The 26,922-nt window shown below is 45.7% G+C and overlaps 1 protein-coding gene across 2 annotated transcripts in view; it reads right to left on the bottom strand.

Annotated features, from left to right (window-relative positions):
• Positions 1-26,922, bottom strand: part of LOC147437864 (DExH-box ATP-dependent RNA helicase DExH6-like) — a 66,692-nt gene that overhangs the window by 12,798 nt on the left and 26,972 nt on the right. For both annotated transcript variants that reach the window (XM_086487299.1, XM_086487300.1), the window contains exons 2-8: positions 15,906-15,996; positions 14,014-14,317; positions 13,860-13,934; positions 13,551-13,595; positions 12,977-13,067; positions 12,839-12,897; positions 12,645-12,773 (exon numbers count right to left, since the gene is read on the bottom strand). In XM_086487299.1, coding sequence (XP_086343425.1) covers positions 12,645-12,773; positions 12,839-12,897; positions 12,977-13,067; positions 13,551-13,595; positions 13,860-13,934; positions 14,014-14,317; positions 15,906-15,996 — 794 coding nt within the window. The remainder of the gene's footprint in view (positions 1-12,644; positions 12,774-12,838; positions 12,898-12,976; positions 13,068-13,550; positions 13,596-13,859; positions 13,935-14,013; positions 14,318-15,905; positions 15,997-26,922) is intronic.

The following is a 26,922-nucleotide window of genomic DNA, read 5'->3' as shown; positions in this document are numbered from 1 at the left end:
ATATGGTGGGCGACAAGCCAAATTCAGATGCAAGTGAGCTTTGCAGAGCATGGGGAAAGGTCAGGGATCAAACAGTGCTTATCTTCTTTGATCCAGGTGCCAAAGCCAACTTCATTTCCCCAGAATTGGCTTCAAAGTTGGGAATCAGACCTAAAGAGATGGGGTATACAGCAGAGGCAAATTTGGCATGTCCTGGCCATACAGAGGCTGTGACACCCATCATTGGAAAGTTGCGTCTACATATCCAGTCCTATGTAGATGCTGAAGAATTTTACATCATGCCACTGGACGGATGTGATGTGTTGTTAGGTATTCCTTGGTTGTTTCGTGTACAGGGAATCATCGATGCCTACAACAAACAGATCACTGTACAGAGCAGGGGAAAGACTCATATTCTGGATGTAAAGCTTAAAGGGGAGTCTATTCCTACTGTATCAGCTTCTGCTATTATTTCTGTAATGAAAAAGCATCTTTCTGCGTACTTGGTTTTTGCACGTGAAGTGTCAGATTGTGATGAATCAAATTTATCTGTGCTAGATAAAGAAAGGTCAATGTTTTTACAACAGTATAGTGACTGTTTTTCCGATTCATTACCGTCTCAATTACCGCAAGAGAGACCCGAGGAACATGCGATAGATTTGGTGCCAGGCAGTAGCCCACCAAATAAGCCTCCGTACAGGGTTAGTGCGGCTCAGCAGAAAGAGATAATGGGCCAAGTACATGAGCTGTTAGAAAAGGGGCTGATTCAGCCCAGTTCATCTCCATTCTGTTCTCCAGTGTTGTTGGTGCAGAAAAAGGATGGCTCATGGCGAATGTGCATCGACTACCGTGCACTGAACAAGAATACCATCAAGAATAGGTTCCCTATACCTAGAATTGATGATATTATGGACAAATTAGAAGGAGCAGCTATGTTTAGCAGGATAGATCTAAAGAGTGGGTACCATCAGATCCGCATTAGATAAGAGGATGTGCACAAGACTGCTTTTAGAACGACGTTTGGCCTTTACGAATTTTTAGTGATGCCCTTTGGTCTCACAAATGCTCCTGCTACGTTCAATAGGATGATGGACAGAATTTTCCGTCCACACCAGCAGTTTGTTGGTACATTCTTTGATGACATGATAGTATGCTCAAAGAATGAAGAGGAGCATAGGCATCACTTGGCCATTGTGTTCAAAGAGCTACGCAGTCATAGGTTGCTCATCAATGCAAAGAAAAGTGAGTTTTTTCTGGAAGAGATTCACTTTCTGGGACACATTGTCTCAAAGGATGGTGTCAGAATGAATCCTTCAAAAGTTGAAGCGATCAAGTCATGGCAAAATTTGTAGACGGTGCATGATGTCCGAAGCTTTTTGGGACTATGCTCCTATTACAGAAGGTTTATCCGAAATTTCGCTGAGATTGCTTCACCTTTACATGCTCTTCAAAAGAAAGCAGTCACCTTTAGATGGACACAGAAAGAGATTTCAGCTTTTAATCTCTTAAAGGAAAAGATGACTTCGGATCCAGTCATTGTGTTGCCAGATCTTAGGAAGTCATTTGTGGTCCAGTGTGATGCCTACGGTACTAGCATTGGTGCAGTGCTAATGCAAGATGGCAGGGTAGTAGCCTATGACAGCAGAATTTTGCAAGGGCCAGAGATGACCATGCAGGTCTATGAGAAAGAGTTACTGGCTGTGATTCATGCGCTCTTAAGTTGGAAACACTACCTGCAGGGTGCAGATTTCGTTGTCCAAACGGACCATCAGACCTTGCGATACTTCTTGACACAAACAAAGTTATCTGAGAAGCATATGCGATGGGCAAATATCTTGTCCATGTTCCATTTTCAGATTGTGCATGTGGAAGGCAAGAAGAACGTTGTGGCTGATGCCTTGTCAAGGAAGCCACAAATTTCAGCTGTGTCAATTCCTTATCATAATGAACTTGATGATATGAGAGAACAATATGCAAATGATGAAGATTTTGCAAGGGTCTTCGAACAGCTAATGAATGGACAACGTCATGAACACTATCTTCTCAAAGATGGGTTCATGATGATGCATGGCAGATTGTGTGTCACAAAGCCATTGCGACGCAAAGTTATGGAAGAGAGTCATGTCCCACCGTATGCAGGGCATCGTGGTATTGATGCTACAGTTAAAGCGGTTGAGACATTCTTCTATTGGCCTACATTGAGAAGGGATGTGGATGCCTTTGTGCGAGAATGCCTAATATGCCGAAAGGTCAAGTTTGACAGGAAAAAGGCACCAGGGTTATTGCAACCACTACCTATTCCAGATAAACCATGGGAAAGTATTGCTATGGATTTTATCTTTGATCTTCCGAGAACGCAGACAGGAAACGATGGTATTTGGACCATTATTTGCAGATTCAGCAAAAAGGCTCATTTTATTCCTGTCAGCGTGTGACTACTATCTATCCTTTTTGTTGATTTCTTTCTTATTATCTATTTACTTTCACTTTTTGGAAACACCCCTCGGGAAATCTAACTGCCCTGCATTGCATAGCTAGTGTGGAACTGTCCAGAGGGAGTCCAGGCCTGAGGGCAAGAGAGCACTAAGGTTGGACAAGGACTATGGTTAGCCAAGTGGGGTCATTGACTAGCCAAAGTGAAATCCTTTGCTACAGAGGCTACATTTCAGTTCTGGATGTGGCCGCAGTGTACAAAGAGGGTCGGATGACCTAGAAAGATACAATGGCAGCATCTCCTAAAATTTAGGGAACTGCTATTTTGGGACCTGAAAACGTCTTCGCGTCATTACGTGCAGTTTGACATGGGGATCATTTTGTTACTCTGTGGCCAAGTCAACAGAGGCTGCAGGTGAGATATTTTTAGACCCGAGGGTCTAAAGCGGGAAAATGCACAAATGAGTGACACTTGGCACTCTGAGGCCAGTTTACTACTTATAGAGAAGGCAAAAACGTGATTTATAGCTGGGAGGCTCATTTTGCAAGTCCCTGTCACAGGTTAAGAGCTATGGAGTGCTTGCTTTCCCTCTTATGCACAGTGCGGTGCCAGGAGTGATGCCCTGCATGCTACGCACTGCCCTCTCTCTCCCCTTTGGCAGTATGTTATGCCCCTCTCGTGGGCTCTTCATTTGACCAATGTACAGTTCTGTGGGTTCATGCGTGATTGCCGAGGCAAGAGCCTCTTGCACAGGTACTGGATTAGCTAGCGGCTAATCCCCCCGCAGGTACAGGTGAATTCGGAGAGGTTTCACGCCAGAAATCTCGTCCGATTCAAAGGGCAAGTAGCCCTACAAGTGCGGGAGCTCGAGGACTTGCTACGGATGCGACCGGCACGCGAAACGGAGCCCGAAACAGTAAATTACAGCCTGCTGTGTATTTTTGCAGGTTTAGGGTTTTGGCCCTAAACGGACCCTAATACCCCCAGGAGGTTCGGGGACGCAAGGGGACCACTGAACAGGTGATCTGGCGCATTTTCAGGGCTGAAAACAGAGAATTCAGCGTGCTGCAGATTCTCGACAGGTTTTGCAAAGTGCCCGTATGCGTCGGGAAAGTCAGTCAATGCGTGGGAATACTGACTGTGAAGGGTTCTAGTGCAGTTATGCTGCCGAAATCGGGCTGGAACAGTGGAAATTCAGCCGAGTTTGTGCGGGGCAGCTTGTAGGAACCACAGCGTTTATTCCCTCTTTTGAACAATAAAGAAATACCGAAAGGGGCGCCTAAGTTAGGGGCCAATCTGGTGTCCGTCTACTCATACAGGTGCAATCTAGCAGCCTGTATCCCTCTCCCCTTTGTTGTGTCTTGAAAGTACAGGTAAAATAGACGACTAATAATGGGTGAAAGCTAAATCAAGGTTTAAGGTAAAGTCTACCGCCCTTTTCGGATTGAACAGGCCGATTTCATGGAGGGTGCATCCAGAGTACTGAAATGGGGGTAGCCGGTCCATACTAAAGCCATGTAACTGAAACCAAGATGCCATCTCAGCATAACAACATGAGCTATCTCCCTGCAATGCCAGTTGTCGCAAAGACTCTAGTGCTAATCGAGCATATCTGTCTCTAGGGAGAGCCCAAGTGCTATGCATAAATTAAACGCATCGAGTGAGTGCCTCCACTGCCAATGGAGGAGCAGCGAGCTCCGCCCTAACAATGTGATGTGGTATTGAGGCCTTGGCCCTAATCATCCGAGAAATCATAGACACCAATGGCTTCTCCATCCATCAGTACTGCCAGCTCTGCTATGATGATCAATTGAGGGCCCCATATCTCCACTCCATACAGCATGACCGATGTGACCAAAGTGTCAAAGAGCCAAAGCTTTGTCCGAGGTTCCTGGAACTGAACCTACGAACATATCCTCTCAAGTCTCCCCAATGCTGCATAGGCTCTGGTCAATCGCATATCTGCTGCACGCCTCAGGGAAAATACAGGACCACTGAAAACCGCCCCAAGATAAGTGTATGTATCTGCATACTCCACAATCTCTTGACCATATGTAAAAGTGGGGGCGGACCTCCTTACCCACTGCGCCATGGTGTTAAACACCATTACCTTGGTCTTACCAAGGTTCACAGACAATCCATTGTCCCTTGCAAATACATGCAGTGCATCCAAATGACGCTGCATGAAATGAAATGAAACATTAACGTCCTCTAAAGGCCATATTGACCTATGAGACCAGTGAGTTACCTCATGGTGAATCTGATACAAGGTCTACATAAAAAGAAGAAAGAAACTAACTAAACAGAAACACTACTAGAACTGTAAAAGGTGGGTATCAAATGCCTAAGAGGTACATATAGAAAAAGTGGGTGTGTAATATATATCTCAAAGAACATATAGAAAATGGTGGATATGTGTATCGGAATACGGACATGGCTTGCATCGGTAGCTGCATGATCGTGTCGATGTCCTCTATGGTGAGAGTCGGCACAGGGCGTCTCCCATGTCTCGCCAATATAGATCTGATCCTCTGTTGCAACCTCCTCCGTCGATGGGAGCATCCTCTCATCTTGGGCTTCCTGGATCTCCCCAGCTCTGCTCCTCGATCACTCAAAAAGCGGAGGTCATTGATGCCAAATATAGGGGCAGATAGGGACGCCCAGCTTTTTATGGCCCTGTTTGCCTACTTATCACGTGGGCAATCGAACACTCTTAAGAAAAGGTCAGAAACTGCCAAAAACTAAGTTAAGCTGAAAATCATGCTTACACAATCACAACCCAAGAGTCCTTGGATGCAGTCTCATGCACAGATGCAAAGACTCCTTATAGAAAAGCACTACTTTCCCGAAAGGAGTCTGTGCATTTTTCAAAAAGCAACTCAATTTCCTCAATGCTTGCTCTCAACACATCTTCATTTAAGTGCTTGTCTCATCTCTTGTGCACAGTTTTGACTCGGTCCTGAATATCTCTTGACTATGGAATATTCCCTTTTTGATGCTCCCGTCACCCACCCTTGACGCACCAAGATTACTGAAACAGGTCCGTAGGGTGGTAGACTTTAGCTTTCACCCGATTCTTTACTTGAAAAACTTTACTTGAACTTTACGACACAGAGGAAGTTCACGAATAAACATGTGACTAGAATTAACACTTCACACAAGCCACGGCCAGGTAGCTAGAGCGCTACCAAGCAGACAACGACACCCTGTAGGCCCCAAAGACTCGTGGCCCTTTCGGTATTTCTTTATTCCTATTAAACTTGAGATAAAACCTGTCAGTTTCTACGAGCTGTCCCACTTTTACTGGGCTGAAAATGGCCTACTCTAACCCAACTTCAGTAGCATAATCACAGTAGGAGGCTTCACAAACAAAATCCCCATGCCAAAGGTGACTTTCCCATAGCACTTTCCCAAACTTGGCGAGAATCTGCAGCATGCTGAATCTCTGCTTTCTGCCCTAAAAATGCACCAGATCCCCTGTACAGTGATCCCATCACTTCCCCGAAGCTCTTGGGGGTATTAGGGATCAATTAGGGTCGAAACCCTAAACCTGCATAAATACACAGCAAGCTGTAATTCACTGTTTCGGGCTCCGTTTCGTGTGGCCGGTCACATCCGTAGCAAGCCCTCGAGCTCCCGCACCTATAGGGCTACTTGCCCGTGGAATCGGACGAGATTTCTCGCGTGAAATCTCTCCGAATTCACCTGTACCAACGGGGGATTAGCGACTAGCTAACCCAGTACCTATGCAAGAGGCTCTTGCCTCTCAATCGTGCATGAACCCACAAACTGCATATACAGATGAAAGGCTCTCAAGCGGGGCATCACGTTTCTGTATTCAGAGGGGGAGAGAGATGCACGAGAGCGGAATCATCGTGCTACATAGAGCAAGAGAGAAGGCAAGCTTTCCATTAAAGCTGTGATCACCTACACCCACTCCTCACACACACACTGTAGTCACTTCAATGATCAAAATCAGCCCCCTCTCACAAATTTGGGCGCCCCCTCTTCATGCAAGTTGGCAGATTGCTCTCAAACTGCCAAGTGTCCAATATGCCTCTTTTGAGTTAATTTCCTAGTACCCACAACTTATAAGTGTAGCGAGGGGCCTAAATAACTTTGAATTGAGCCTAAGACAAATACCTTCATAAGTTCAGAATAGTCTGAACTCACGAATTTGAATTGAGCTTAAGACACCCTTTTATTGCTTGGATTTCAGTGCCGACGACTGGCCCGACCGTCTCGTGGCAACCTGTCCTTTTCGATTGAGGGAGAAACTCTCGATCATCGGCCGTTTCACACTGGCCACACAATGTCCGTCCATTTGTGACTTCAAAAAGAAAGTCACAACAATTAAAGAAAAATCAAGGGAAAGAAACCAACAACTAAGGTTAGTAATTGCCACAACCTCGTGACAAATACATGTCACTTAGTCCTTTCTCACCAAACTTACAAAAAAACTCCTTCGTCGTGCTCTATGTTATGTCTTGTTGACAAGAGAGGGGATCTAGTCTAAGACACCATCGAGATGGGCGTCCTGCGTCCGGACGGACGTAGTGTAAACCCGGCCAGTTTGGCCAGCCACTTTTATAAAAGGGAGGCACGGAGGCCAAGACCTCCAACGAAGTGCCAGATGTTAGCCCGTGGGGCTAGGAGTGTGTGAGGTCACCTCGAAGAGGTGAGGCCGAGTGATATGGGACGCTCGGTCTTACAGGTGCACGCAATATGTCCTCGGACGATGGCCCTAGCACGAGGGTGTTGCCAAATGGTGGCTATGGTCGGGTGGTTTGTCCAACGCGTGTTTATAGGCGGTCCGTGTAGCATGGAGATCCTGTCCGAGTTGTCCGTTTCATGGTATCGGAGCTGGCTTGGCTACAAGAAAGACCACATGCACACCTATGGATCGGTTCGAGAGGGATAATCTCAATTTCATGTTTTTTGTTTTGAAATGTTATCTATTTATCTGTTTTTTCTTCTCATGAGCGTGTGTGCAAGTGAAAATTGATATTCTTTTTGTTGCTTTTTTATAAAACTCAGAGATCTAACATATGCGATTACTGAATTTTACCAATTTTTGACAAAAATCAAAGGATTTTTATTAATACCTTCTTTGCTGAATTTTCAAAAAATTCAGAGAATATAGCCATACAGTACCTTTCTCAATCTCTCTTTGTATTCTTCCCCTTACAAAGCGCGCGCACGCACACACACACACACACACACACACAGAGTGTGTAGTACCTCTCGTTGCTAGACAGAGCATCGTTGCAACGTGGAAAGAGAGAGAGGTCAAAGAGGAGAACCTGCTAACACGCGCTCCTGCCGTTGCCTTCCCACCTCCGGACATCACGTGTCACGATTGTGACTATGTTAACAACAATACATCTACTCCTAGTTGCAGATACGCGAAGTGCCATGCCAAGCAGAACTCCTACGCTTGGATGGTCACACCCCTTCGCCCAAAAGACGTGCCTCTTCGTCAAAAGCCACACTCCTTCGACGACTGGTCACACCCCTTCACTCTACAGGTGCGACTCTTTGCCCAATGGTTGCAGCTCTTCGCCGAAAGGATGTGTCTTTACGTCTAAAGTCATGTCTCTTCACCAAGAGACATGTCTTTTCATTTATGTCTCTTCGTCTCCTATATAAGGAGCCTATTGTACTCAATTTTCAACAAGTCAATCAATCAATCAAACACAGAGTCTTCTAAGTCTTGTCTCGAGTACAGTTCAAGTTTCGTAAGTCTTAATCATGAGTTTAAGTACTTAATAAAGGATTAGTACCTAGAATCCTTACAGTGGTATCAAAGCAAATTTTTTCCCGGGACCCGAAGGTTGTGAGCCTCTCACCCTTGCCGCTACACTCTACCCCCTTTCCCAGAGTTACATGGAAGCAGAAGAAAGGTGGTACGCATGTGCATACGAGCATATGAGGTAACCTAAACGTTATTTCTCAATTCTGTAAACAGAACACAGATGTGTGTGCGCACGTGCACCTACCCGTGAATGGTGATGCTGGTGGCCCTGATGTTGCCCTTTCGAGGGATGTACCCTTTGGCTGCCCCTTCGTGTTCGCACCCTTTCCCACCGGCGTGCCTCTACGTGCTCGCACCCCTTGGCGTATGATTTGCTGGCTTCCCCTTCTGATTTTTTTTGCTGGCACCCCTTCGTGGCCACACAAACACTCGCACCCCTTGCTAGTGGAGAGACGCACCCCTTGGGGTATCAAATCACACACGCCCCAAGCACGCAGCGTTTTTTTTCTCAAGCGGCAACTCACAGCAATTCTTACGCTGGCTGTTTTGGTTACGTAAAAAAAGACCAGCAGCGTTTCATTTTTTTTAACAGAAGCTATATCTCAAGTAAGTGGCCACTTTAAAAAAACCTCCAAGTGCGTGCCAAACTTGGCCGGCCAACCCCAAATTATTACTAACCAATATGAATGCACCCCTGGACAAAGTATTACTTGCGTAAAAACAATCCCCAGCATGACGTTTCAACACAACAAACTGCCTTTCGCCACTCTCCCACCCAACACAAGTGCTGGCAGTTTTGGCCTCTGGCAACTGCATTAACCACCTCCCTAGCCACGAGGTAATTACTATTCCCAACACTTCGACGACGGACACGGAACCCGGAACGTGTTCGAGAATTAATTCTCGAGCCGCAGTACATACCAGTTCTCCAACAAGAATACAGGTTGTATGCGACATCGTCACGCCACAGTTCAATTATTCCCTCGAAGCGATCGGCATGGCCGAATCACAAGATGGCGACGACAATATATTACCCAAGGATCCGATAGCGGTTCTCAAAAAGCAGATGGAACCAATTTCAACAAGCCTCGCATCGATTCATACTCACTTGGATCAGATGCGGACGCAAACCTTTTCTCGGAGTCAACCAACAACTTCTCGAACAATACATGCATCTTCTTCCGACGCTTCAGTTGTCGACCAGAAAGAACCACTCAAACATAAGCCTTCGGAACCGAAATTTTCTCACCCAAAGCATGGTTTCTCAGAGACAATCGACAAAGTATCTTAATGCGAGCAACAAAAGTCTCAGCATGAATATTCTTGGAAATGTTACAATTCTAAGCAGCAAACTTCTTATTGGAATCATCAGCAACAAAAGCAGCAATATGAAGCTTCCAACAGATCATCAGCAAAATCAAGATGGGCTTACTTAGTGGCACATATATCCGACCCTAGTCGAGTACTCGGTCGTGAATGCTGCGACGCTGGACAAGTTCCCCCTCACGAGCCATGCCCTACATTTAAGTCTTTCTTATTCGATGGTGGTAAAGTTGAAGATTTATTGATCCTTTCCTTGTGCAAGAGGATCCTTCAGAGGTCTAAGAGGCGACAACTCCCTCAACCTCCCCCTTCTCAATTGGAAGCCTTAATACCCGTTGAGAAAGCTGAAAATTCAGAAGATTCCAATTCTTATGTGACAACAAACAAGCACATAACCCCTTCGTTGACCGTGATCCAGGCAAGAAAATTCGCCTCATCACCGCCCTTGCAGAATACAGTCTTTGTTTCTGAACAGATACCAAATGCAGTGGTGAATGATAATTTTTCAAAGTTGAAGACTCCATTCCTTACCTTCAATGATGCAAAGGATAAAGCAGATACAGACTCTTGCAGCACCACTTCAGTCGCTACAATTGAATCATTGGACAGAAACTGTTCTATTGATAAACCTTTACAGATGGATCTACCTCCAAACACTACTATGTCTCAGTCTACGACATCCCTTCAGGAGGATTTTACTGTTCCAGATAAACCAATGGAATACCTTACAGATTTTCAACCAGTGGTCATCACTCAACAGAAAAATCAACTCAGTTTACCAATAGTTTCACTTGAAGCAGATAAAGATTCAATCTTCTCGTGGACAAAGCTCGAAGTTACAAATAACTTTGACAAAGACACTTATCAAGTTGCAGATATGATCAGTTTTCAGTTTGGCAAAATAGTCATAGTCAATAATAGTGCCATGACGTGGGACTTAACAAAAAGAGCTTTGGATGCAGAAGCACAACAACAATACATTTCCTTCTCCCGGAGTTTCTACAACTACCCTGGGTTATATTTAAAGAGGGAGGGAATGTAACGATTGTGACTATGTTAACAGCAATACATCTACTCCTAGTTGCAAATACGCGAAGTGCCAGCCAAGCAGAACCCCTACGCTTGGATGGTCACACCCCTTCGCCCAAAAGACGTGCCTCTTCGTCAAAAGCCACACTCCTTCGACGACTGGTCACACCCCTTCACTCTACGGGTGCGACTCTTCGCCCAATGGTTGCAGCTCTTCGCCGAAAGGATGTGTCTTTACGTCTAAAGTCATGTCTCTTCACCAAGAGACATGTCTTTTCATTTATGTCTCTTCGTCTCCTATATAAGGAGCCTATTGTACTCAATTTTCAACAACTCAATCAATCAATCAAACACAGAGTCTTCTAAGTCTTGTCTCGAGTACAGTTCAAGTTTCTTAAGTCTTAATCATGAGTTTAAGTACTTAATAAAGGATTAGTACCTAGAATCCTTACATCACGTCAACGTGAGAGCTTCCCAAAATTCAACTTTTTGCAAAGGAAAAGTGTGGACAAGACCTATTTATGTGTGGAAACTCTAGTTTTCCACCACGTTTCGTCATGGATTCCTCCAGCTCACGTGCACAACGTGAAGAAGCGCCAAGTAGCACTCAAATTCCATTTATGCAGGTTTTGTATACATGGATTACAAGTACTTTCCAGAGCCTCGATCAACGTATATATGCTCTAGAAAATGCAATGTTTAGACAAACATTTTCTTATACTCTCTCAAAAGGTGTTGTGCAAGGGTTTAATGCCTGTGTCATCAATATCGAAAAAACAGCTCACTCTGCGAATTTCCGAGAACGACACCCATCTTCAGTAACTGCGGACACAGATTGCTGCTTTTGGGCATTCAGAGAGTGGTCCTACTACGACAATTCCTTACGAGACTACCAATTTCTTAGGAGAAGAGAAAGAATGTATGGAATTAGCTGTAAATAACTGGCTTCATTAGTGGACTACGTACTTCAATCTCCATGGAGAGCATGATGACAGAGGATCCAAACGATTCCTCTCTTTTGGACCATACGGCCATGTTCAACTTGGCCGGACGTGCCCATCTTGATGCTTGGGGACATAACAAGGATGACTTGGCAGATAGTCCTCTATGGAAATACCAACCTTCAGTAGAGGAGCCTCTCTTACTAGCACTCTACCCAAGTATTCAGTTGTTGAGTCTTGTGTGGTGCCTACTGCATAAGGGAGCCAATCCACTCTCCATAGCAGATCAGCAAGATTGTGAATGGAAGTCATAGGATTGGGTGTTTTTAGCATAGTCATGGGTACTCAGGGCGATAGTATTCTACCTAAGGACTTCTATGAGAAGAAGAATGGTCGCACCATTGTAAACTCACCAATGTGGTGATTCTAGTTCATCATAGACATCCGTATAGAGGTCATTGTGGCTTATATGCATGAATGAATTTGCATTTATAATAAGTAATGTGTGAGAAAACTAACGCAAGTGCCAAATTTGGCATAAAATTAGTATAGATAATTTGTTGCATTTGAGCCATACCTTGTAGTATAAACACTTTCTATCCCTTAAAGGCATGACAACATTTGTGGTCTAAATAGCTTGGAATTGCTCCTGGTACATATTTAAGGGATCCTACAGCGACCATACGGTACTGAATGGGAAGACATTATTAGAGGTATTCCCTCTCCTTATATCACATTGCCTCCCTACCCCCATGGAGCCTGGCATTGCGAATCAATTCCCAATTTAAGGCTTGTATATAAGATCCATCCATTCTCCTACACAGCTGAAATTGTCTTAATGGTGACCTTTTACATTTGTATTATTTTACACCCAGAGAAACATGGTGATGTTGTAAACTGATTTGTCTTACAAACCATTTTCAGCCTTTAAAAGATTATGCATAATGCATCCTTCTTTCAGTGCCTCCTGAACACAGCCATGTTTTATGTCACTGATGAGTAAAATGAAAAGGGGCCACCTTACCACAATAAGGTGAGTTGCAGTTGCATTCTACAACTGATTTGTCTCACAAGCCATATTCAGCCTTAAAAAGATAATACATGATGCATCCTTCTTTGAGTGCCTCCTGAGCACAACCATATTTATTTTCACAGATGAATAAAATGAAAGGGGCCACCTTACCACAATAAGATGAGTTGCATTCAAGTTACTCATCACATCTCCAGAACCGCACACGAGCCTCCTTAGTATTACACCATTTGTGCAGAACATGAGTGAGGAGTGTGGTCCACCTTTTGATTCTAATTTAATCTGCAATTTCCACTCTGGTAAGTGATCACAGCAATGCTCAAGCAATATTGCATACAATACGATACCTGATATCCCACAGTCTGGCCAATAGGTTCTCCGCGTTCCGCAGCAATCCGCTCAGCAACTGCTAGCCAGCATATTTTCCAGTGAGAAACCAAATTTTACTACCTGACCATAACAAGTTGTCAAGAAACACACACAACCTGATGATGCTGAGATTCTGCGAGGCTGTGCACAGATGATCCTGCATGGTCTACCTTGGCTCCACAAGTGATCAAGAATGTATTGTGGTACCTGTCATGGCATGTAAGTGCATAGCTTCAGAAAATGTGTTGTATTAGCCTTAGAGCAGTCTCAGCAAGTCAAGTTCATCATATGTAGCTTTTCATCATGAAAGCCTAATTTGAGACCCAGTCCCCCAGACTGCCTCCATATTCTTTAGACAAAGAATTTGGCTCCTGAGCATGTCTCAAGCAGAGTCAAACTAAATTCAGATCCAGCCATCATTCTAATACATAGAAAGACTTGAGGTCATAAAACACTTCCAGATTTTCAAGAAAGGCATCAACCTTGTAAACCTTTTTCCCTTCTGAGTCCTGACAAACCTTTATTGACGATGCATATGGTCACTGAAGTGAAAGCTCTTGAATTTGTTTGTGTCAAAAGAAAGTCAGATCCAAGGCAGAAACATTCTAGATTTTTCCTCTGACTACGTTATGCACTATGTCTTAAAAACCTCCCTTCTCTCATAAAAAGAAATGCTAGAAAAGGAAGAACCTGTGTCGTCTTTCCACATCCAGTCTCTCCAGCTATCAGTACAACCTGAAGCACATAAGAAACTTCTGCTAAGGTCAAATAGCTCACCACCAAAAAAAAGGCCAAAAACATCACATGGTTTGAACAGAAACAAGGTGAAGATCACGTTGGCATTTAAATCAAGTCATGTACTTATGTAAAGAAGCCATTGACAAACTAACCTAAAGAAGATTTCAATTGTTCACATGAAAAGAAAGGTCCACACCGAGTACGAAATAATACAACTCTCTTTTCTAAGGCTTGTTTTAGAAAGCCAAAAAGAGCAACAACCTGGTTTTTTTCTATTGTAGATATTATTTCATCCTTGAACTTGGCAATGGGAAGCTTTGCTCTTTCTTGAGTTATCTGTCAAAATGAAAGAGAATGAGAGTTGTGAACGATAAATGTTTTTAGCAGATACCTGACAAAACAAGCGTTACAGAACCTTCTGCAATGCAGGCATGCTCTGCAGCCTTGAACTAAGCAAGTCAACCTGTTTCTTTATATCTGTCTTGATCCTAAGTACATTATTGGCAGGCTTTTGCTTTGACTTTTGTGCCTTGCTCCTCCTTCCTTGTGTGTCATCAACCCTCCAGGATCCTTCTGTCTCAGTGGGGGGGTAAGTGACAAAAAGCTGCAGGATTGCTGCACGTGCATCTGCTGAAAATGTAAGGGAAGTTGCTGCTGCCTTATTCTTTCGAAACTTGTCTTCAGGCTTCCATACAAAAAGCCGACGATCATCTCCTTTACTGCATTGCTCCATGCAGCAGTATATAAGTAGAAAGCAATTTTCACTTCTTCAAAGACAAGTCTAGCAAGTTGTGTAACATCGCATGCTAGCACATTTCACTTCTAATAACACAAACCAGGAAATTCACTGAGCCTTACGTATTGTTTGGATTGACACAGTTTGGAATGCATGACTGACTGAGGTTATAAACTTTACAATAACTCGACTGATAAATGAAGCTTTTGTTTTCACATTTCTACCTTTCAACAGGTACATTAATTAAAAACACAAAAAAGGAGATTTATGAGCACAAGGCAGTATATCACAACTCCACACTTTACTGCTTTTCCCATAACCTGTTCTACAATTGTATGAACCAAATTTATGGCATGCAAGTCAGCCAGAGCTTTAATTTACAATAAAATTGTAGCGGATATCTGCTAGAGAGAGCCGCAGGACAAATCTCAGAGGAACAAAGAGAAGGCATGTTTTACATGCTACCCTTAGAGCGCTGGAATGAATGAAGCTGGGACCTGCATCAGGTACAGCCAGAGCTTCACTTCTACCTTCCCATAGCCTTCATATTCTCCCCTACCTGTTTCATTTTCACCCTCACCCCTCCTGCATTTCATCAGTGAATGTCTATCATTGATTCACCACCTCTTATGAGCTCAACAATCCACCATCACTTAGTCGTTAGCAGCCCCTTTATCTCCTTGCTACTCCAGTCTTCATGCGCTTTGAGTTACCAATTGCAAATAAAATAAAAATCAAAAAAATTACTTTGTGTGTGCATGCATGAATAACGCTAACCTTTTTCCCCTTGCAGTTTATTGCTTGGGCCTGTTCAAATCCATGTAATTCTCTCTTTGCATTTAAGTCATGCTACTTAGCAAATTGGTAAGACCTCCCTTTGCATGGTTTTTTCTTATTGTAAATAATCCCTTTGACGAAAAGACCTTTGTATAAACCATCCTCTAAACCTCATTGTCGTTGGAGCCAAACGCTGGTCACCAACACTAAAGCTCGTCTTACACCTACTGCCTCTGCCTACTATACCACATCAAACTTGAGTGCCAGTTGTTGGAGTAAGTGCCAAAAGTTGCGATCCAGGCATACTCACGTTGGTTAGAATGGTGAGTTTGAGGGAGGGTGTTGAGGTACAAAATTAACATAGGGCCGCTTTACCAATGTCTATGGGAAACCCCCCCCCGGCTCGTTAGCTCGTGATCTCATCTAAGATGTCATCTCATGCTTGCATCACTACTTATCAAGTTACTTCCCCTCACTTGGATATATACCCAAGGTTTCTAATGAATCAAATAAGATCTTGTGCTCATTGCCTCTCTGTATCAATCCTGAATTTCAACACACACACACACCCCTTTTCTCCTCAAATGAGACTGTTTCAAAGAAACAGATCGTGAAAAGCCTCAGTCAAATAATGGATCCTGCAAACTACAATGAAAATTTGTCTCTTCAAAAAATTTAATGAGAAGTATATGAGGCTCGTCTTTAAGTTTAAAAGAGGCTAGTATCACCCAAGAATGTCCCAACAACACCTTCGAGCAAAACCTACAAAAAAGAAATAATGTGAATATTCATACCCGTAACTTCTGGACTTCAAGCCCATTTTTTTACACAGAGTGTGAACGATTGCTCTTTGATGGTTGTCCAATTCCGACTCAAAAGCCATCTCTGTAAGCAAACAACACGTAAATGAACCAGAGGTTTAGTTATATGGTTGCCTGATCCTACTTCAAAATCTATTACCATATTCAAACAAAAATGCAAGCGCATTAATCAATCTCTCTCTCTCTCTCTCTCTCTCTCTCTCTCTCTCTGCCCCCCCCCCCCCCCCCCCCCCCCCCCCCCCCCCGGGCCCCTGCTCCCCCCCCCCACGCCCCCCACCCCCGGTGCTCGCTTTGCTCTCTGCTCCCCTGCTCGCTGCCCCCTGCTCTGCACCCGCCCCTGCTCTCTCTCTCTCTCTCTCTCTCTCTCTCTCTCTCTCTCTCTCTCTCTCTCTCTCTCTCTCTCTCTCTCTCTCTCTCTCTCTCTCTCTCTCTCTCTCTCTCTCTCTCTCTCTCTCTCTCTCTCTCTCTCTCTCTCTCTCTCTCTCTCTCTCTCGCGCGCGCGCGCGGCAGAGGCAGCGCTGGAAGAACATCAGAGGCAGAGGCAGGTCGCGGAAGGCTGGAGCGGCGCCAAATAGAAGCAGGGGCTGGCTCACATGCTGCAGCAGAAGCAGAGAAGGCTGGAACGGCGCCAGATAGAAGCAGGGAAGTGGCTCGCACGCTAAAGCAGAGGCCTCTCCCGCCTCTTCCCCCCCTGCCCCCCCCCCGCCCCCTGCTGACGTGCTCTCCCCCCGCCCCCCTTGCTGTCCGAGCGTAGAGAGAGAATGGAAGTAACGAAACCAACGTAGAGAGAGAAGCAGAGAAGTGTAGAGAGAGAGAGAGAGAGAGAGAGAGAGAGAGAGAGAGAGAGAGAGAGAGAAAAAATGGTTTTTCAAGCGTAGAGAGAGAAGGTTTGCGAGCGTAGAGAGAGAAAGAGGGAAGCCACGTAGAGAGAGAGAGAGAGAGAGAGAGAGAGAGAGAGAGAGAGAGAGAGAGAGAGAGAGAAAAAAATCCCTCTCCCTCTCCGGTGGCGGCCTTCCAACCATGAAGAAGCAAAATGGCAAAGATGACCGGGTGGAGGATGCCATCCAAAAAGGCAAAGAAGAACTGAGCGAGTCCATCAGCATGATCAACCGCCACCTCCTAGGTACTATCAACATACTCGACGAGCGCGTGGCAGCACAAGAAAGCACAATACATACACTCGAGGATCGCGTGAAGGCTCAAGATGAGGAAATCGCACTATTCAAGAAAGAGCTTGCAGAGGTGCGATCGCAAAATGTCCTCGAAGAGGGAGAGCTTCAACCCTCAGTAATTGAAGAGCTTCACACGATTAAGGAACAAGTGCGGGCCATCAAAGAAGGTGGGGAGCAACAAAAAGAAATGACGACCTCGTGGGTAGATGTCATCACAAAGACCCAACAAAAAGCAGAAAAGGCCGAAAAATGATCGAGATTGTCAAGAAAGGGAAAGGCAAGGAAATAACCCCCACCCCCACACTAACCATCATCAACTTGACACTAGAAGAGGAGCAAAGAAGACGTGTGCGGGCCTTACACGTAAGGATATGTGGCCTCAGAGGCCAAGATAATGTGGAGGAAGAGGTCAAAGAACTCGTGACTCTGGTGGGGGTCAACAAGCAGACGCATACGAGGGCCTGGAGAGTGGGCACAAAGAAAAGCGGGAGCAACGGAGAAACCTCGAAGGAAAGGGCACTCATTCTCCGCTTCCCCTCCATGGAAGCGAAGAAGGATTTCCTGAAGAAGAGACCGACTCTAAAGAAGACTGACATCTTTCTTGGAGATGACCTCACCCTCTCGCAGATTGCTCATATGCAAGAAGTAATGCCGGAAATTAGAGTAGCAAGGGAAAAGGGGAAGATTGCTTTTTACACAGATGGAAAGGTGGTGATATTGGAGTGACGTCCCGCATGACGGTGCGAGACCTATGGGACCATACTAAAGATGGCAACCTGGAATTGTAATGGTTCACTTCGTCTTGATGTAGGGGCCTTTGAGGATAGCTTCACGAGGAGAGAGATCATCTTCTACTCTGAGACACATCAAGCCCTTGGGCAATCCATGCCACAGGTGAGTGGATATAGATGGGAGACAGCCTGCAGACAAGAGACCAGATCGGAGCATCGAGGACGAGGCTCAGGGGGAGTGGCAGTTCTATTTAGGGAGGAGTTGTAGCCATTGATATATATAGCGCGCAAGGATGAGCATGCTAGGTACATGTGGGTGAGGCTCAAGGCAGAGACGGGCAGATACCTCTACATTGCTATCTGTTACTTTCCTCCTAGCAGGTCAGTATATGCATCACCTAGGGGACAATTCCCCTTTGCTATTTTGGATAATGACATATGGGAGTTTTCTAAGGATGGTGACATTATCATACTAGGGGATTTCAATGCTAGGACTGCCCACCACCAGACAATATTTTATGATACTTCCGAGGAAATGCTTAGGGAGCTGGACGATACAGAGATGGGTCTATCCAGATTATCACAAGATGAGGAATACACGGAATATGGCAGATACTTGATAGATATGGGAACCGTACATAGATTGGCCATTTTGAATGGCCTACAAAGATTTTCGACAGCTAGAGGTTTTACTTGCTTTCCACACCGACATGGTGCTAGCGCAATGGATTATGTTATGGCCCAGCCAGGTCTCATTCCATTCTTTCAAGATTTCATGGTGGGCACTAGGCCAGTTGGAATAGCAGTTGATCATGCTATCTTGTCCTTCACCCTGACGTTTCAGTTCAGCATAGCTCCATTAGGAGAGGTCCCTACACACATCCGGTATACCTTCATGAGGGAGACGGACTCTGTGTATATGGATGAGATATACACGAAGCTATGCACCCAAGAGCCAGGACGGCCACTAGATGAACTCACTCAAATACTGACAAAGACGCTCCATGATGCAGCATCAGAAGCATACCCCCACAACCAGCCTACACGGAGACGATCTGGAAAAATGCCCCAGAACAGTTGGTATGATGAGGAGTGTAGAGAGATGAGGATCAAGTTACAGAGGGAAGTGCTCATGGGTATTACCACACATAAACAGTCACGGATTATCTTTCGCCGCCTAGTGCGACGAAAGAAAAGGGCTTATTCATCCCAGCTAGAGCAAGATCTGTATCAGTTATTTATAAGTCGGGACTCAGGTGAAGCATGGAGGCTATTCCACGAACATTCACCACCACCAACGGTCACCTCCACTGAGACATGGGGGGAATATGCCACATCTCTCTACACAGCATCAGGACAACCACCTCTACCGGACCCACTATAGACATGCCCGGAGACATGTTCTTTCTTTACTGCCGAGAGGGTAAGGAAAGCTATTGACAGGATGAAGACAAGGAGAGCACATGATCATGATGGTCTAGTAGCAGAGCACTTCATCCATGCCAGGGATATGCCCGCAGAGCTCCTGGCTATGATGTTTAATCGAGCCATGTATAAAGGCTTCCCTGAGACTTGGAGTATATCCACGATTGTGCCTATTTTCAAGTCAGGAGATCCCATGATTCCCGCGAATTATCGCACCATCATGGTTGGTCACACATTAGCTAGGCTATATGCATCCATTCTTGAACGAGAGCTGAGTAGATGGGCAGAGCGAGAGGGCATAAGAGCACCAGGGCAAGCAGGTTTCAGGAGAGGTTTCTCCACTCTTGACCAGATTCTGACACTCAGAGCTATTATTGAGGAGGGTAGACACCATGGCAAGAGGATCTATTGTAGCTTTGTGGATTTCCACAAAGCTTTCGACACAGTGCCGAGAGCCACACTCATACGCAAATTACAAGACATGGGTGTGCCTACAGAGCTGATTTGGGGGATTCTGGCTCTATACAGGATAGTGATGGGGAGGGTACGCACCACTGAGGGAATGTCGGACATGGTCCTCTCCAATATTGGAGTAAAGCAGGGATGCCCCCTACCCCCGACTCTTTTTGGGATGTATGTGGATGAGTTTTCGAACTATGTAGAGCATCAGGGGGACAGGGGGCTCAGCTAGCAGGGACATGGATTCCGCTGTTACTATATGCTGATGATATTGTGTTGATTTCTGACTCACCAGAGGGGATGCAGCGTCACTTGGATGCTCTGCATACATTTGCTCGTGACAGTGGATTGTCTGTCAATCTGAGGAAAACCAAGGTTACGGTGTTCAACACCACACCACAGTGGGTCAGGAGGTCGGCACCCACATTTATGTATGGCCAGGAGACTGTGGAGTACACAGATGCATATACTTATCTTGGGGTAGTCTTCGGTGAACCGGTGTTTTCACTAAGGAGAGCATCAGAGACTAGACTGACGAGAGCATATGCAGCGTTGGGAGGACTGGAGAGGATGTGTTCGCAGGTTCAGTTTCAGGAACCGCGAACAAAGCTTTTGCTTTTTGACACTCTAGTGACTCTAGCTATGCTCTATGGAGTTCAGGTATGGGGACCCTCAGTAGACCACCATGGGAGATCTGGCAACACAGATGGATGGAGATGTATGGAGAGGCCTCTGCTCTCTATGATCACTCCGATGATTCGGGCTAAGGCCTCAGTACCACATGAGATTATCCAAGCCAAACTAGCCGCCCCCCCCCCCCCCCCCCCCCCCCCCCTCGTGGTGGAGGTGTTGACGAGATCAGTTTCTTTTATGCACGGTCTATGGGATCTCTCCAGGGACAGATACGCTCGGCTTGCCTTGGAGTCGTCTCGACAACTAGCTCTACAAGGCGATACAGCATGTTGGTATGGACAAATGACAGCATAATTTCAGTCGCAAGGTCTCAAGATGGATAGATTACCTCCGCTTCAATACTCCCTGGATGCACCCTCCTTGTCTCTCACACTGACAGAGATCACCAGACTCATACGTCAGGATCTGATTCAGCTAAATACCAGGAGCACATGGATACGGCTGACACAGGAGTTGGGCACGAAGATGGCCTTCTACAGAGAGCATCTTCTCCAACTCACAGAGGACGGCTTTGTGACTAGGCTTGCATACATGCACACACTTATCTCATGGGATAAGATGCGCTATTGGACAGATATGCACATCCTCACATCAGCTCCAAATTGAGACTGGCCGATTTCGAGGGGTGCCAGCAAGAGCTAGGATATGTGACCTATGCAACTTAGAGCCACAGACAGAGCTGCACTACACGTCACTGCCCGACATACTATGAGATACGCGGCCGCTTCCACTGCCTGTTCAAAGAAGGGTTCGGACCTTTTTCTAGAGTCATGAGATACAAGGATCAGAGGTGTCTCGGATTGTTCCTGCTAGAGCTGCGCAAACTTAGGGAGAGCTTGCTGAGAACGTCAGAGGAAAGACAGTCTCAGAGACGAATCACAGATTTCTTTACACCAGCCACAGGAGAGCCATCGGAGCAGTCATTACAGCAAATATCAAAGCCTACTCATACTAGAGATACACTGCTTGATCGAGCCACGGAACTTGGCAAATCCAGACGTCCACGACCTCGGGGGGTCTCCCACTACCGACAAAGGCTGCAACAGAAGATACAGATCACTCTAGCTCGACATGCAAGACGCCCAACCAGAGTACTGACCATGGAAGAGGTCGATGAGATCCGACAGCGATCGATGAGAAATTTAATCTGAACCCACAAACCCCCCCCCCCCCCCCCCCCCCCCCCATTTCCTTTCTCCTTAGCGTCTTAGTGTTAGTTCTTTGTAACTTTGTAATTTTCGTACTCAGACATGGTATCAGATTCACCAATTGTAACTTTTTGATCTCATAGGTCATTTTGGCCTTTTGAAGACGTTAATATGACATTTCATTTCATTTCTCTCTCTCCCTCCCAGCTAGCTACTTAGTTCACACCTCCCAGTTTAGGATCCCAAAGTGCTTTTATTTTAACATTTTGTCATTTCATTTTGTTACTCTAACTTTGTATCAAATTCACCACATTGTAACGCTTTGGTCTCATAGGTCATTTTGGCCTTTTGAAGACGTTAACATTTTGAAGACATCTCTCTCTCTCTCTCTCTCTCTCTCTCTCTCTCTCTCTTTTTGAAAAAATCACGGCTATATATTACTGAGTACAATATGATCCCCAACGGATGCCAAAATAGCCTGTCACGTGGGGTGTACAAACTGAATGCAAGGGTGAGAGCCACTATAGTGACAACTCGGCTAGTACAATCTCATGGTGGTCTGTGTGATGAGTGGAGTAGAAACCACTGAGGGGGGGCATAATGCCATATAATCTGACCACCTGTAAGTGTGAAAAAGAGTGGAGCTCGGGCCCAACGCCGAAGAAAGGCAAATCGTCGAGCCTCGGCTGCTCTAGATGTACCTGAGGAAGAATCCCACTACCAAATCAGGGTGTGAATGATGTCCAGCCAAATGGCAGTAAGGATATCCTAAAGGAGCTGTGGAGCCGCACTGAGAATGTGAAGACAACGAGCTCTCCAAATATTCCATAGTGTAATACTAGTCATGACTGAAAAAACTTCATCACATGTCTGAGGATCCCCCTGTCATGCGATCTGTGGTAACATAGCCAAAGTTCCTCGCCGATAACCAGTCGAGGTAAGCATAAGAGCTGGATCTGTGTCTGAGCCCTCATAGAAAAGATGCGGTCCGGGCATCGACATCAACCATGAGACAGAGCCCCAAGTGAGAAATTCATCCTGAACACCTGCTCTGCTAAGTAAAAAGCAAACCGGTAGCCACACTATATGAGAAGAGGAGCATGACCAAAGACAGTCGGCTGGTGACTCATGTAGTCGCGAAGGACATCGAGTGCATAACGGATCATGACCCATAGTAGCTAGCCAAGTCCCAACTGGAAGTCCTGCATGTGCAATCATCCACATGAAAAAAGAAATATGACGAGCCGCATGTATATCCCAGATGGCTAACCAAAACTGTTGTAGATAGGCATGGGAGAGACCTGAATGTAACTAGAAACGCATACGAGTGGGCTGCTCTGGGTGCTGTCTCATCAATGCTAATCTTCCAAGTCTGACAGTGTACTCAAAAAATGATACATGTGCACCAGTGGGGTTAGAGTGAGGCCAATGCCACTCTCCTGGGTCCCAATAAAGCTGAGATAAGGCACGACCCTCCCACACCCAAAGCCTCCAAAGGGCGGCATCAGCGGATGCGAAACGGGGGTCAACACGACGCTTTCCGCGAGAGCCAACTACTCGTATGGCCTCCCATCGAGCGCCGGGGTAGACAAGGTGCGGAGAGGTGGTAGCAAATGTCAATCTAGCATGAATCCCCTGAGAGGAGTCTGAATCAACTGTGAACAGCATGGTGTCTAAACGAACTAATAAGAGAGCGCTCTGAGCAAAGAGACCTTCCCAGCCACTATGTGGAGGCATCTGAACCGTGCCTCGCATGACTGCGTCCCACTGTGAAGGAATGGTGGAGTCAATCTCAAGAAGTTTGTCTGTCACCCCGCGACCAATGTCATAATGTTCTGCTACAAAATCCGCATCCAACATACGCATCTCATGAAACAACCGCATAGAGGCAGCAGGGCCAGTGTCCCAAGCAGCCCAATCAATGTGAGTCCTCTCTCCAAGCTGACGGGGTGGGTTAACCGAAGAATCAAGAACTGCATCATTCCAAATGAGAGGCTGGCGCTCAATCTCCTCACGACATGAGGGAAGTGAGCGTATGAGAGCTCGTCGCATGGAAACCCAAATCTGAAGGAGTGATCGGATGAAGGGTGAGAGAGTGCTGGTGGACAAGGGGGCATCCGTAAAGAGAAAACGATACCCTGTACGCCAAGTATGACCATCTCTAGTGCCGAGGCGTGGAGTTGTTGTGCAAATAGCGGCCTGAAGAAGCATCTTCCAAGGTTCTTGGCCGGAAAAAAGACCTCAAACAATAAGCTTGGTAAGAAGGGTGCGACTCTGTAATTCTGGATCAATAATGCCAAGGCCGCCCTCTGACCGAGTTCGAATAATCGTGGACCAGCGAACTCGAGCACGAGTATCACTAGTCCCATCTGTGCCACTCCATAAAAAGTTCCGCACTAGTCTGCGAAGCTGAGCTATCACTCCAGAATGTAGCATCCAACAAGAGACCGTGTACCATACTATAGCCAGAATGACCTGGTTAACGACCAATGCACGGCCAGCCAACAACAAATGACGTGAAGACCAATGACATAGCTTCCTGCAAATAGACTGTAGAACGGGTGCAAACTGCTGCTGTGAGGAAACGTCAAATCCAACCTGAAAGCCCAGATATCTACATGTCTGACCCGGCTGCAGCCATGTGAAACCATCAGCTACCCCCCAAGTAGGTATGTCATCACTGCCAACCAGTAACCCATAGGATTTATGCCAGTTAATACGTGCACCACTGGCAATGCAAAAAACCGTCAAGGCCTCCCGCATGGCATCAAGAGCTGCTAGCAAATAGTGCAACATCAGCATAGTGTCATCAGCGAACTCCTGATCGATAAGGTCCGGAGCCGAATGTACTGACATGGTCAAGCCACGAAATGCATGACTCTGAGCACGAAGAAAATCTGACATAGTCTCTCCAACAAACAGATACAGATATGCTGCTAAAGGACATCCCTGTCGGACAGATCGAGAGAGCTCCAAACTGCGACTAACACGACCACCAATAGTAATAGCACTGCTCGCAGTCCTCAAGAGAGCGGAAATGCCTGCGATCCATCGCGAGGGGAAACCCATCCTGGCTAATGATCCTTCGAGAAAGTCCCACTCAACACGGTCGTATGCTTTCTCAAAGTCAAGAATGAAAAAAGCGAGAGGTTCAGAAGATGATCTGGCCCACTCTACTGCCTCATAAAAAGTGAAGATATTATCGAGTATGCATCGATCCATGACAAAGCCTGTCTGAGAAGTATGAATAATATCTGGTAAGAACGGTCGCAAGCGATGGCTGATCAGTAACGCTAATATCTTATAGACCGAAGGGAGTAGGGTAATAGGTCTCCACTGGCGGAGCTGAGTTGTGTCACCCCCTTTCGGAATAACAGATATGAGACCTGAGCAAAGATCCGGATGCATATATTGTTAGGGAATAAAGGCCTAAGTGCCTTGTACTTATAACTTATAAGTTAAAAAGACTTATAAGTGAGGGGGCCCAAGTGTGAATGGCCCCCTAGTCACTTACTCATATACTCTAAGGTGACTCATATACTCTAAGGTGAAGCCCAAATGATTTTAGCGTGGCTTTTTCCAGTTTTCAACGAGCTCTCTCTCTCTCTCACGTTCTTCTCTGCGTGTGCTTCTACAGCGCCTCTCTCCTCTTCTCCTTCACTCTCATTGCATAGGACAGCAAGTGGGCTCTCTCTCCTGCTCCCCCACACATGGTATCAGAGCGTTAGGGTTTCCAAGAGAGCCATCTTCGCAACACAGATCAGAATTCTGTTTTTGCTCGCTGCGGGAAGGATATTCAACCGTTTTCGATCAACTCTGTCGCGAAGGGATCCTCTCACCGTGTAGAATCGACCTCCGGTGACAGTTTCCCCAAAATTAGGGTTTCAAAAACTGGCGAACAGCAGCCTATTTCTGCTGAAATTGACCAATTTCGGGGTCAATTTGATGCAATTTCATTAGGGCAAGTCTCACAGGTCAATCTTACAGGTGTTTCCACCAACGAGGTTCTGAAAATTCAGCAAAACAGGTGTTTACAGGTCTGATTTTTGCCCTAAAACAGGGAATTTCAGTAAGCAAATGATGTATACACCTTGTGGAAACCTTTGGTAAGGGTTTGGCAGTGAATGTATGCAGTTTTGGGGTGATTTCGCGTGAAATTTGCTCGCTGTTTTTCTGTAACAGCAAGCTGTTTTTTGCCCGATTGCGCACATTTGGGCGTGTTTAGGTCGGCAAAACAGGGTTTCAGTGTTTGCAATCACTCAGAATGGCTTCTAGCAGTGAAAGTGGCAATTTGTTGCACATTCGCAAGCTTGAAGGTGCCCATAACTTTGCTATATGGAAGAAGCAATGTTATAATGTGATGTTGTAGAAGAAACAGGCGAAACCTATTAAGTTACAGGGTGTGAAACCGGTTGATATAGAGATTGAAGAATGGGAAGAAGTGGACGAGTTGGCTCGCTCCACGATCATGCTTTCGGTGTCTGACAATTTACTCTTCAATGTAGAGAATGAGCAGACAGCATGGGGCATGTGGAAGCGTTTAGACGAGTTGTATGCACAGCAGAGTGCTGCCAGTAAAGTGTATTGGCTCAAGAAGCTTATGGATCTCCGCATGAAGGAGGGCACGCACATGTCGGTGCACCTCAATGAATTCAATTCTATTTTCAGCCAACTGACAGAGCTGAAATTCACGATTGATGAGGAGTTCAAAGCTACTTTTCTGCTATGCACATTGCCCGAGAGTTGGGATGTATTCCGGACAGCTCTTAGTAACTCAAGTGCGTCACTTAAGTATGCAGATGTAGAGAGTTCTCTCCTGATGGAAGAGATGAACAGGAAGAACACCACAGGTGGGTCTTCTAATGCATTGCACTTGAGAGGCAGGTCTCAACAGAGGGAGAAATCTGACAGTAAGGACAGGGCACGCAGCAAATCTCGTAGGAAAGATGTTGTGTGTCATCATTGTGGAAAGAAAGGGCATTATAAACGGGAATGCTATGAGTGGAAGAAAGAGAAGAACAAGGGTGCTGAAACTGATGCAAAGGACAAGGGAAATGCCAAGAAGAGCATTGTGTTGATTGAGGAAATCAATGTTGCTAGTAGTTGTGACAGTGACAGCAGCACTGATGTACTCAATGCCTCTTCTGTGGATGCACATACCCTTGCTATGGGTTCTGATGTGGACATGCATACTTGGATTCTTGATTCAGGTGCCTCCTTTCATGTAACACCTCATAGGGATTGGTTTACACAGTACTCAGGTGAGGTGCAGGGCACTGTTTATTTGGGAGACAACTATGCATGTGACATTGCAGGTATTGGCAGTGTCCAGTTTTCCTTTGCTGATGGTATGACTTTTGTT

The sequence above is a fragment of the Adiantum capillus-veneris genome, chromosome 17 (genome assembly GCF_014529385.1).
Source record: "Adiantum capillus-veneris isolate H3 chromosome 17, ASM1452938v2, whole genome shotgun sequence".
Lineage (NCBI taxonomy): Eukaryota > Viridiplantae > Streptophyta > Polypodiopsida > Polypodiales > Pteridaceae > Adiantum > Adiantum capillus-veneris.
Note: the sequence above shows the minus strand (reverse complement) of the source record. Positions and strands in the feature narration are given on the sequence as shown.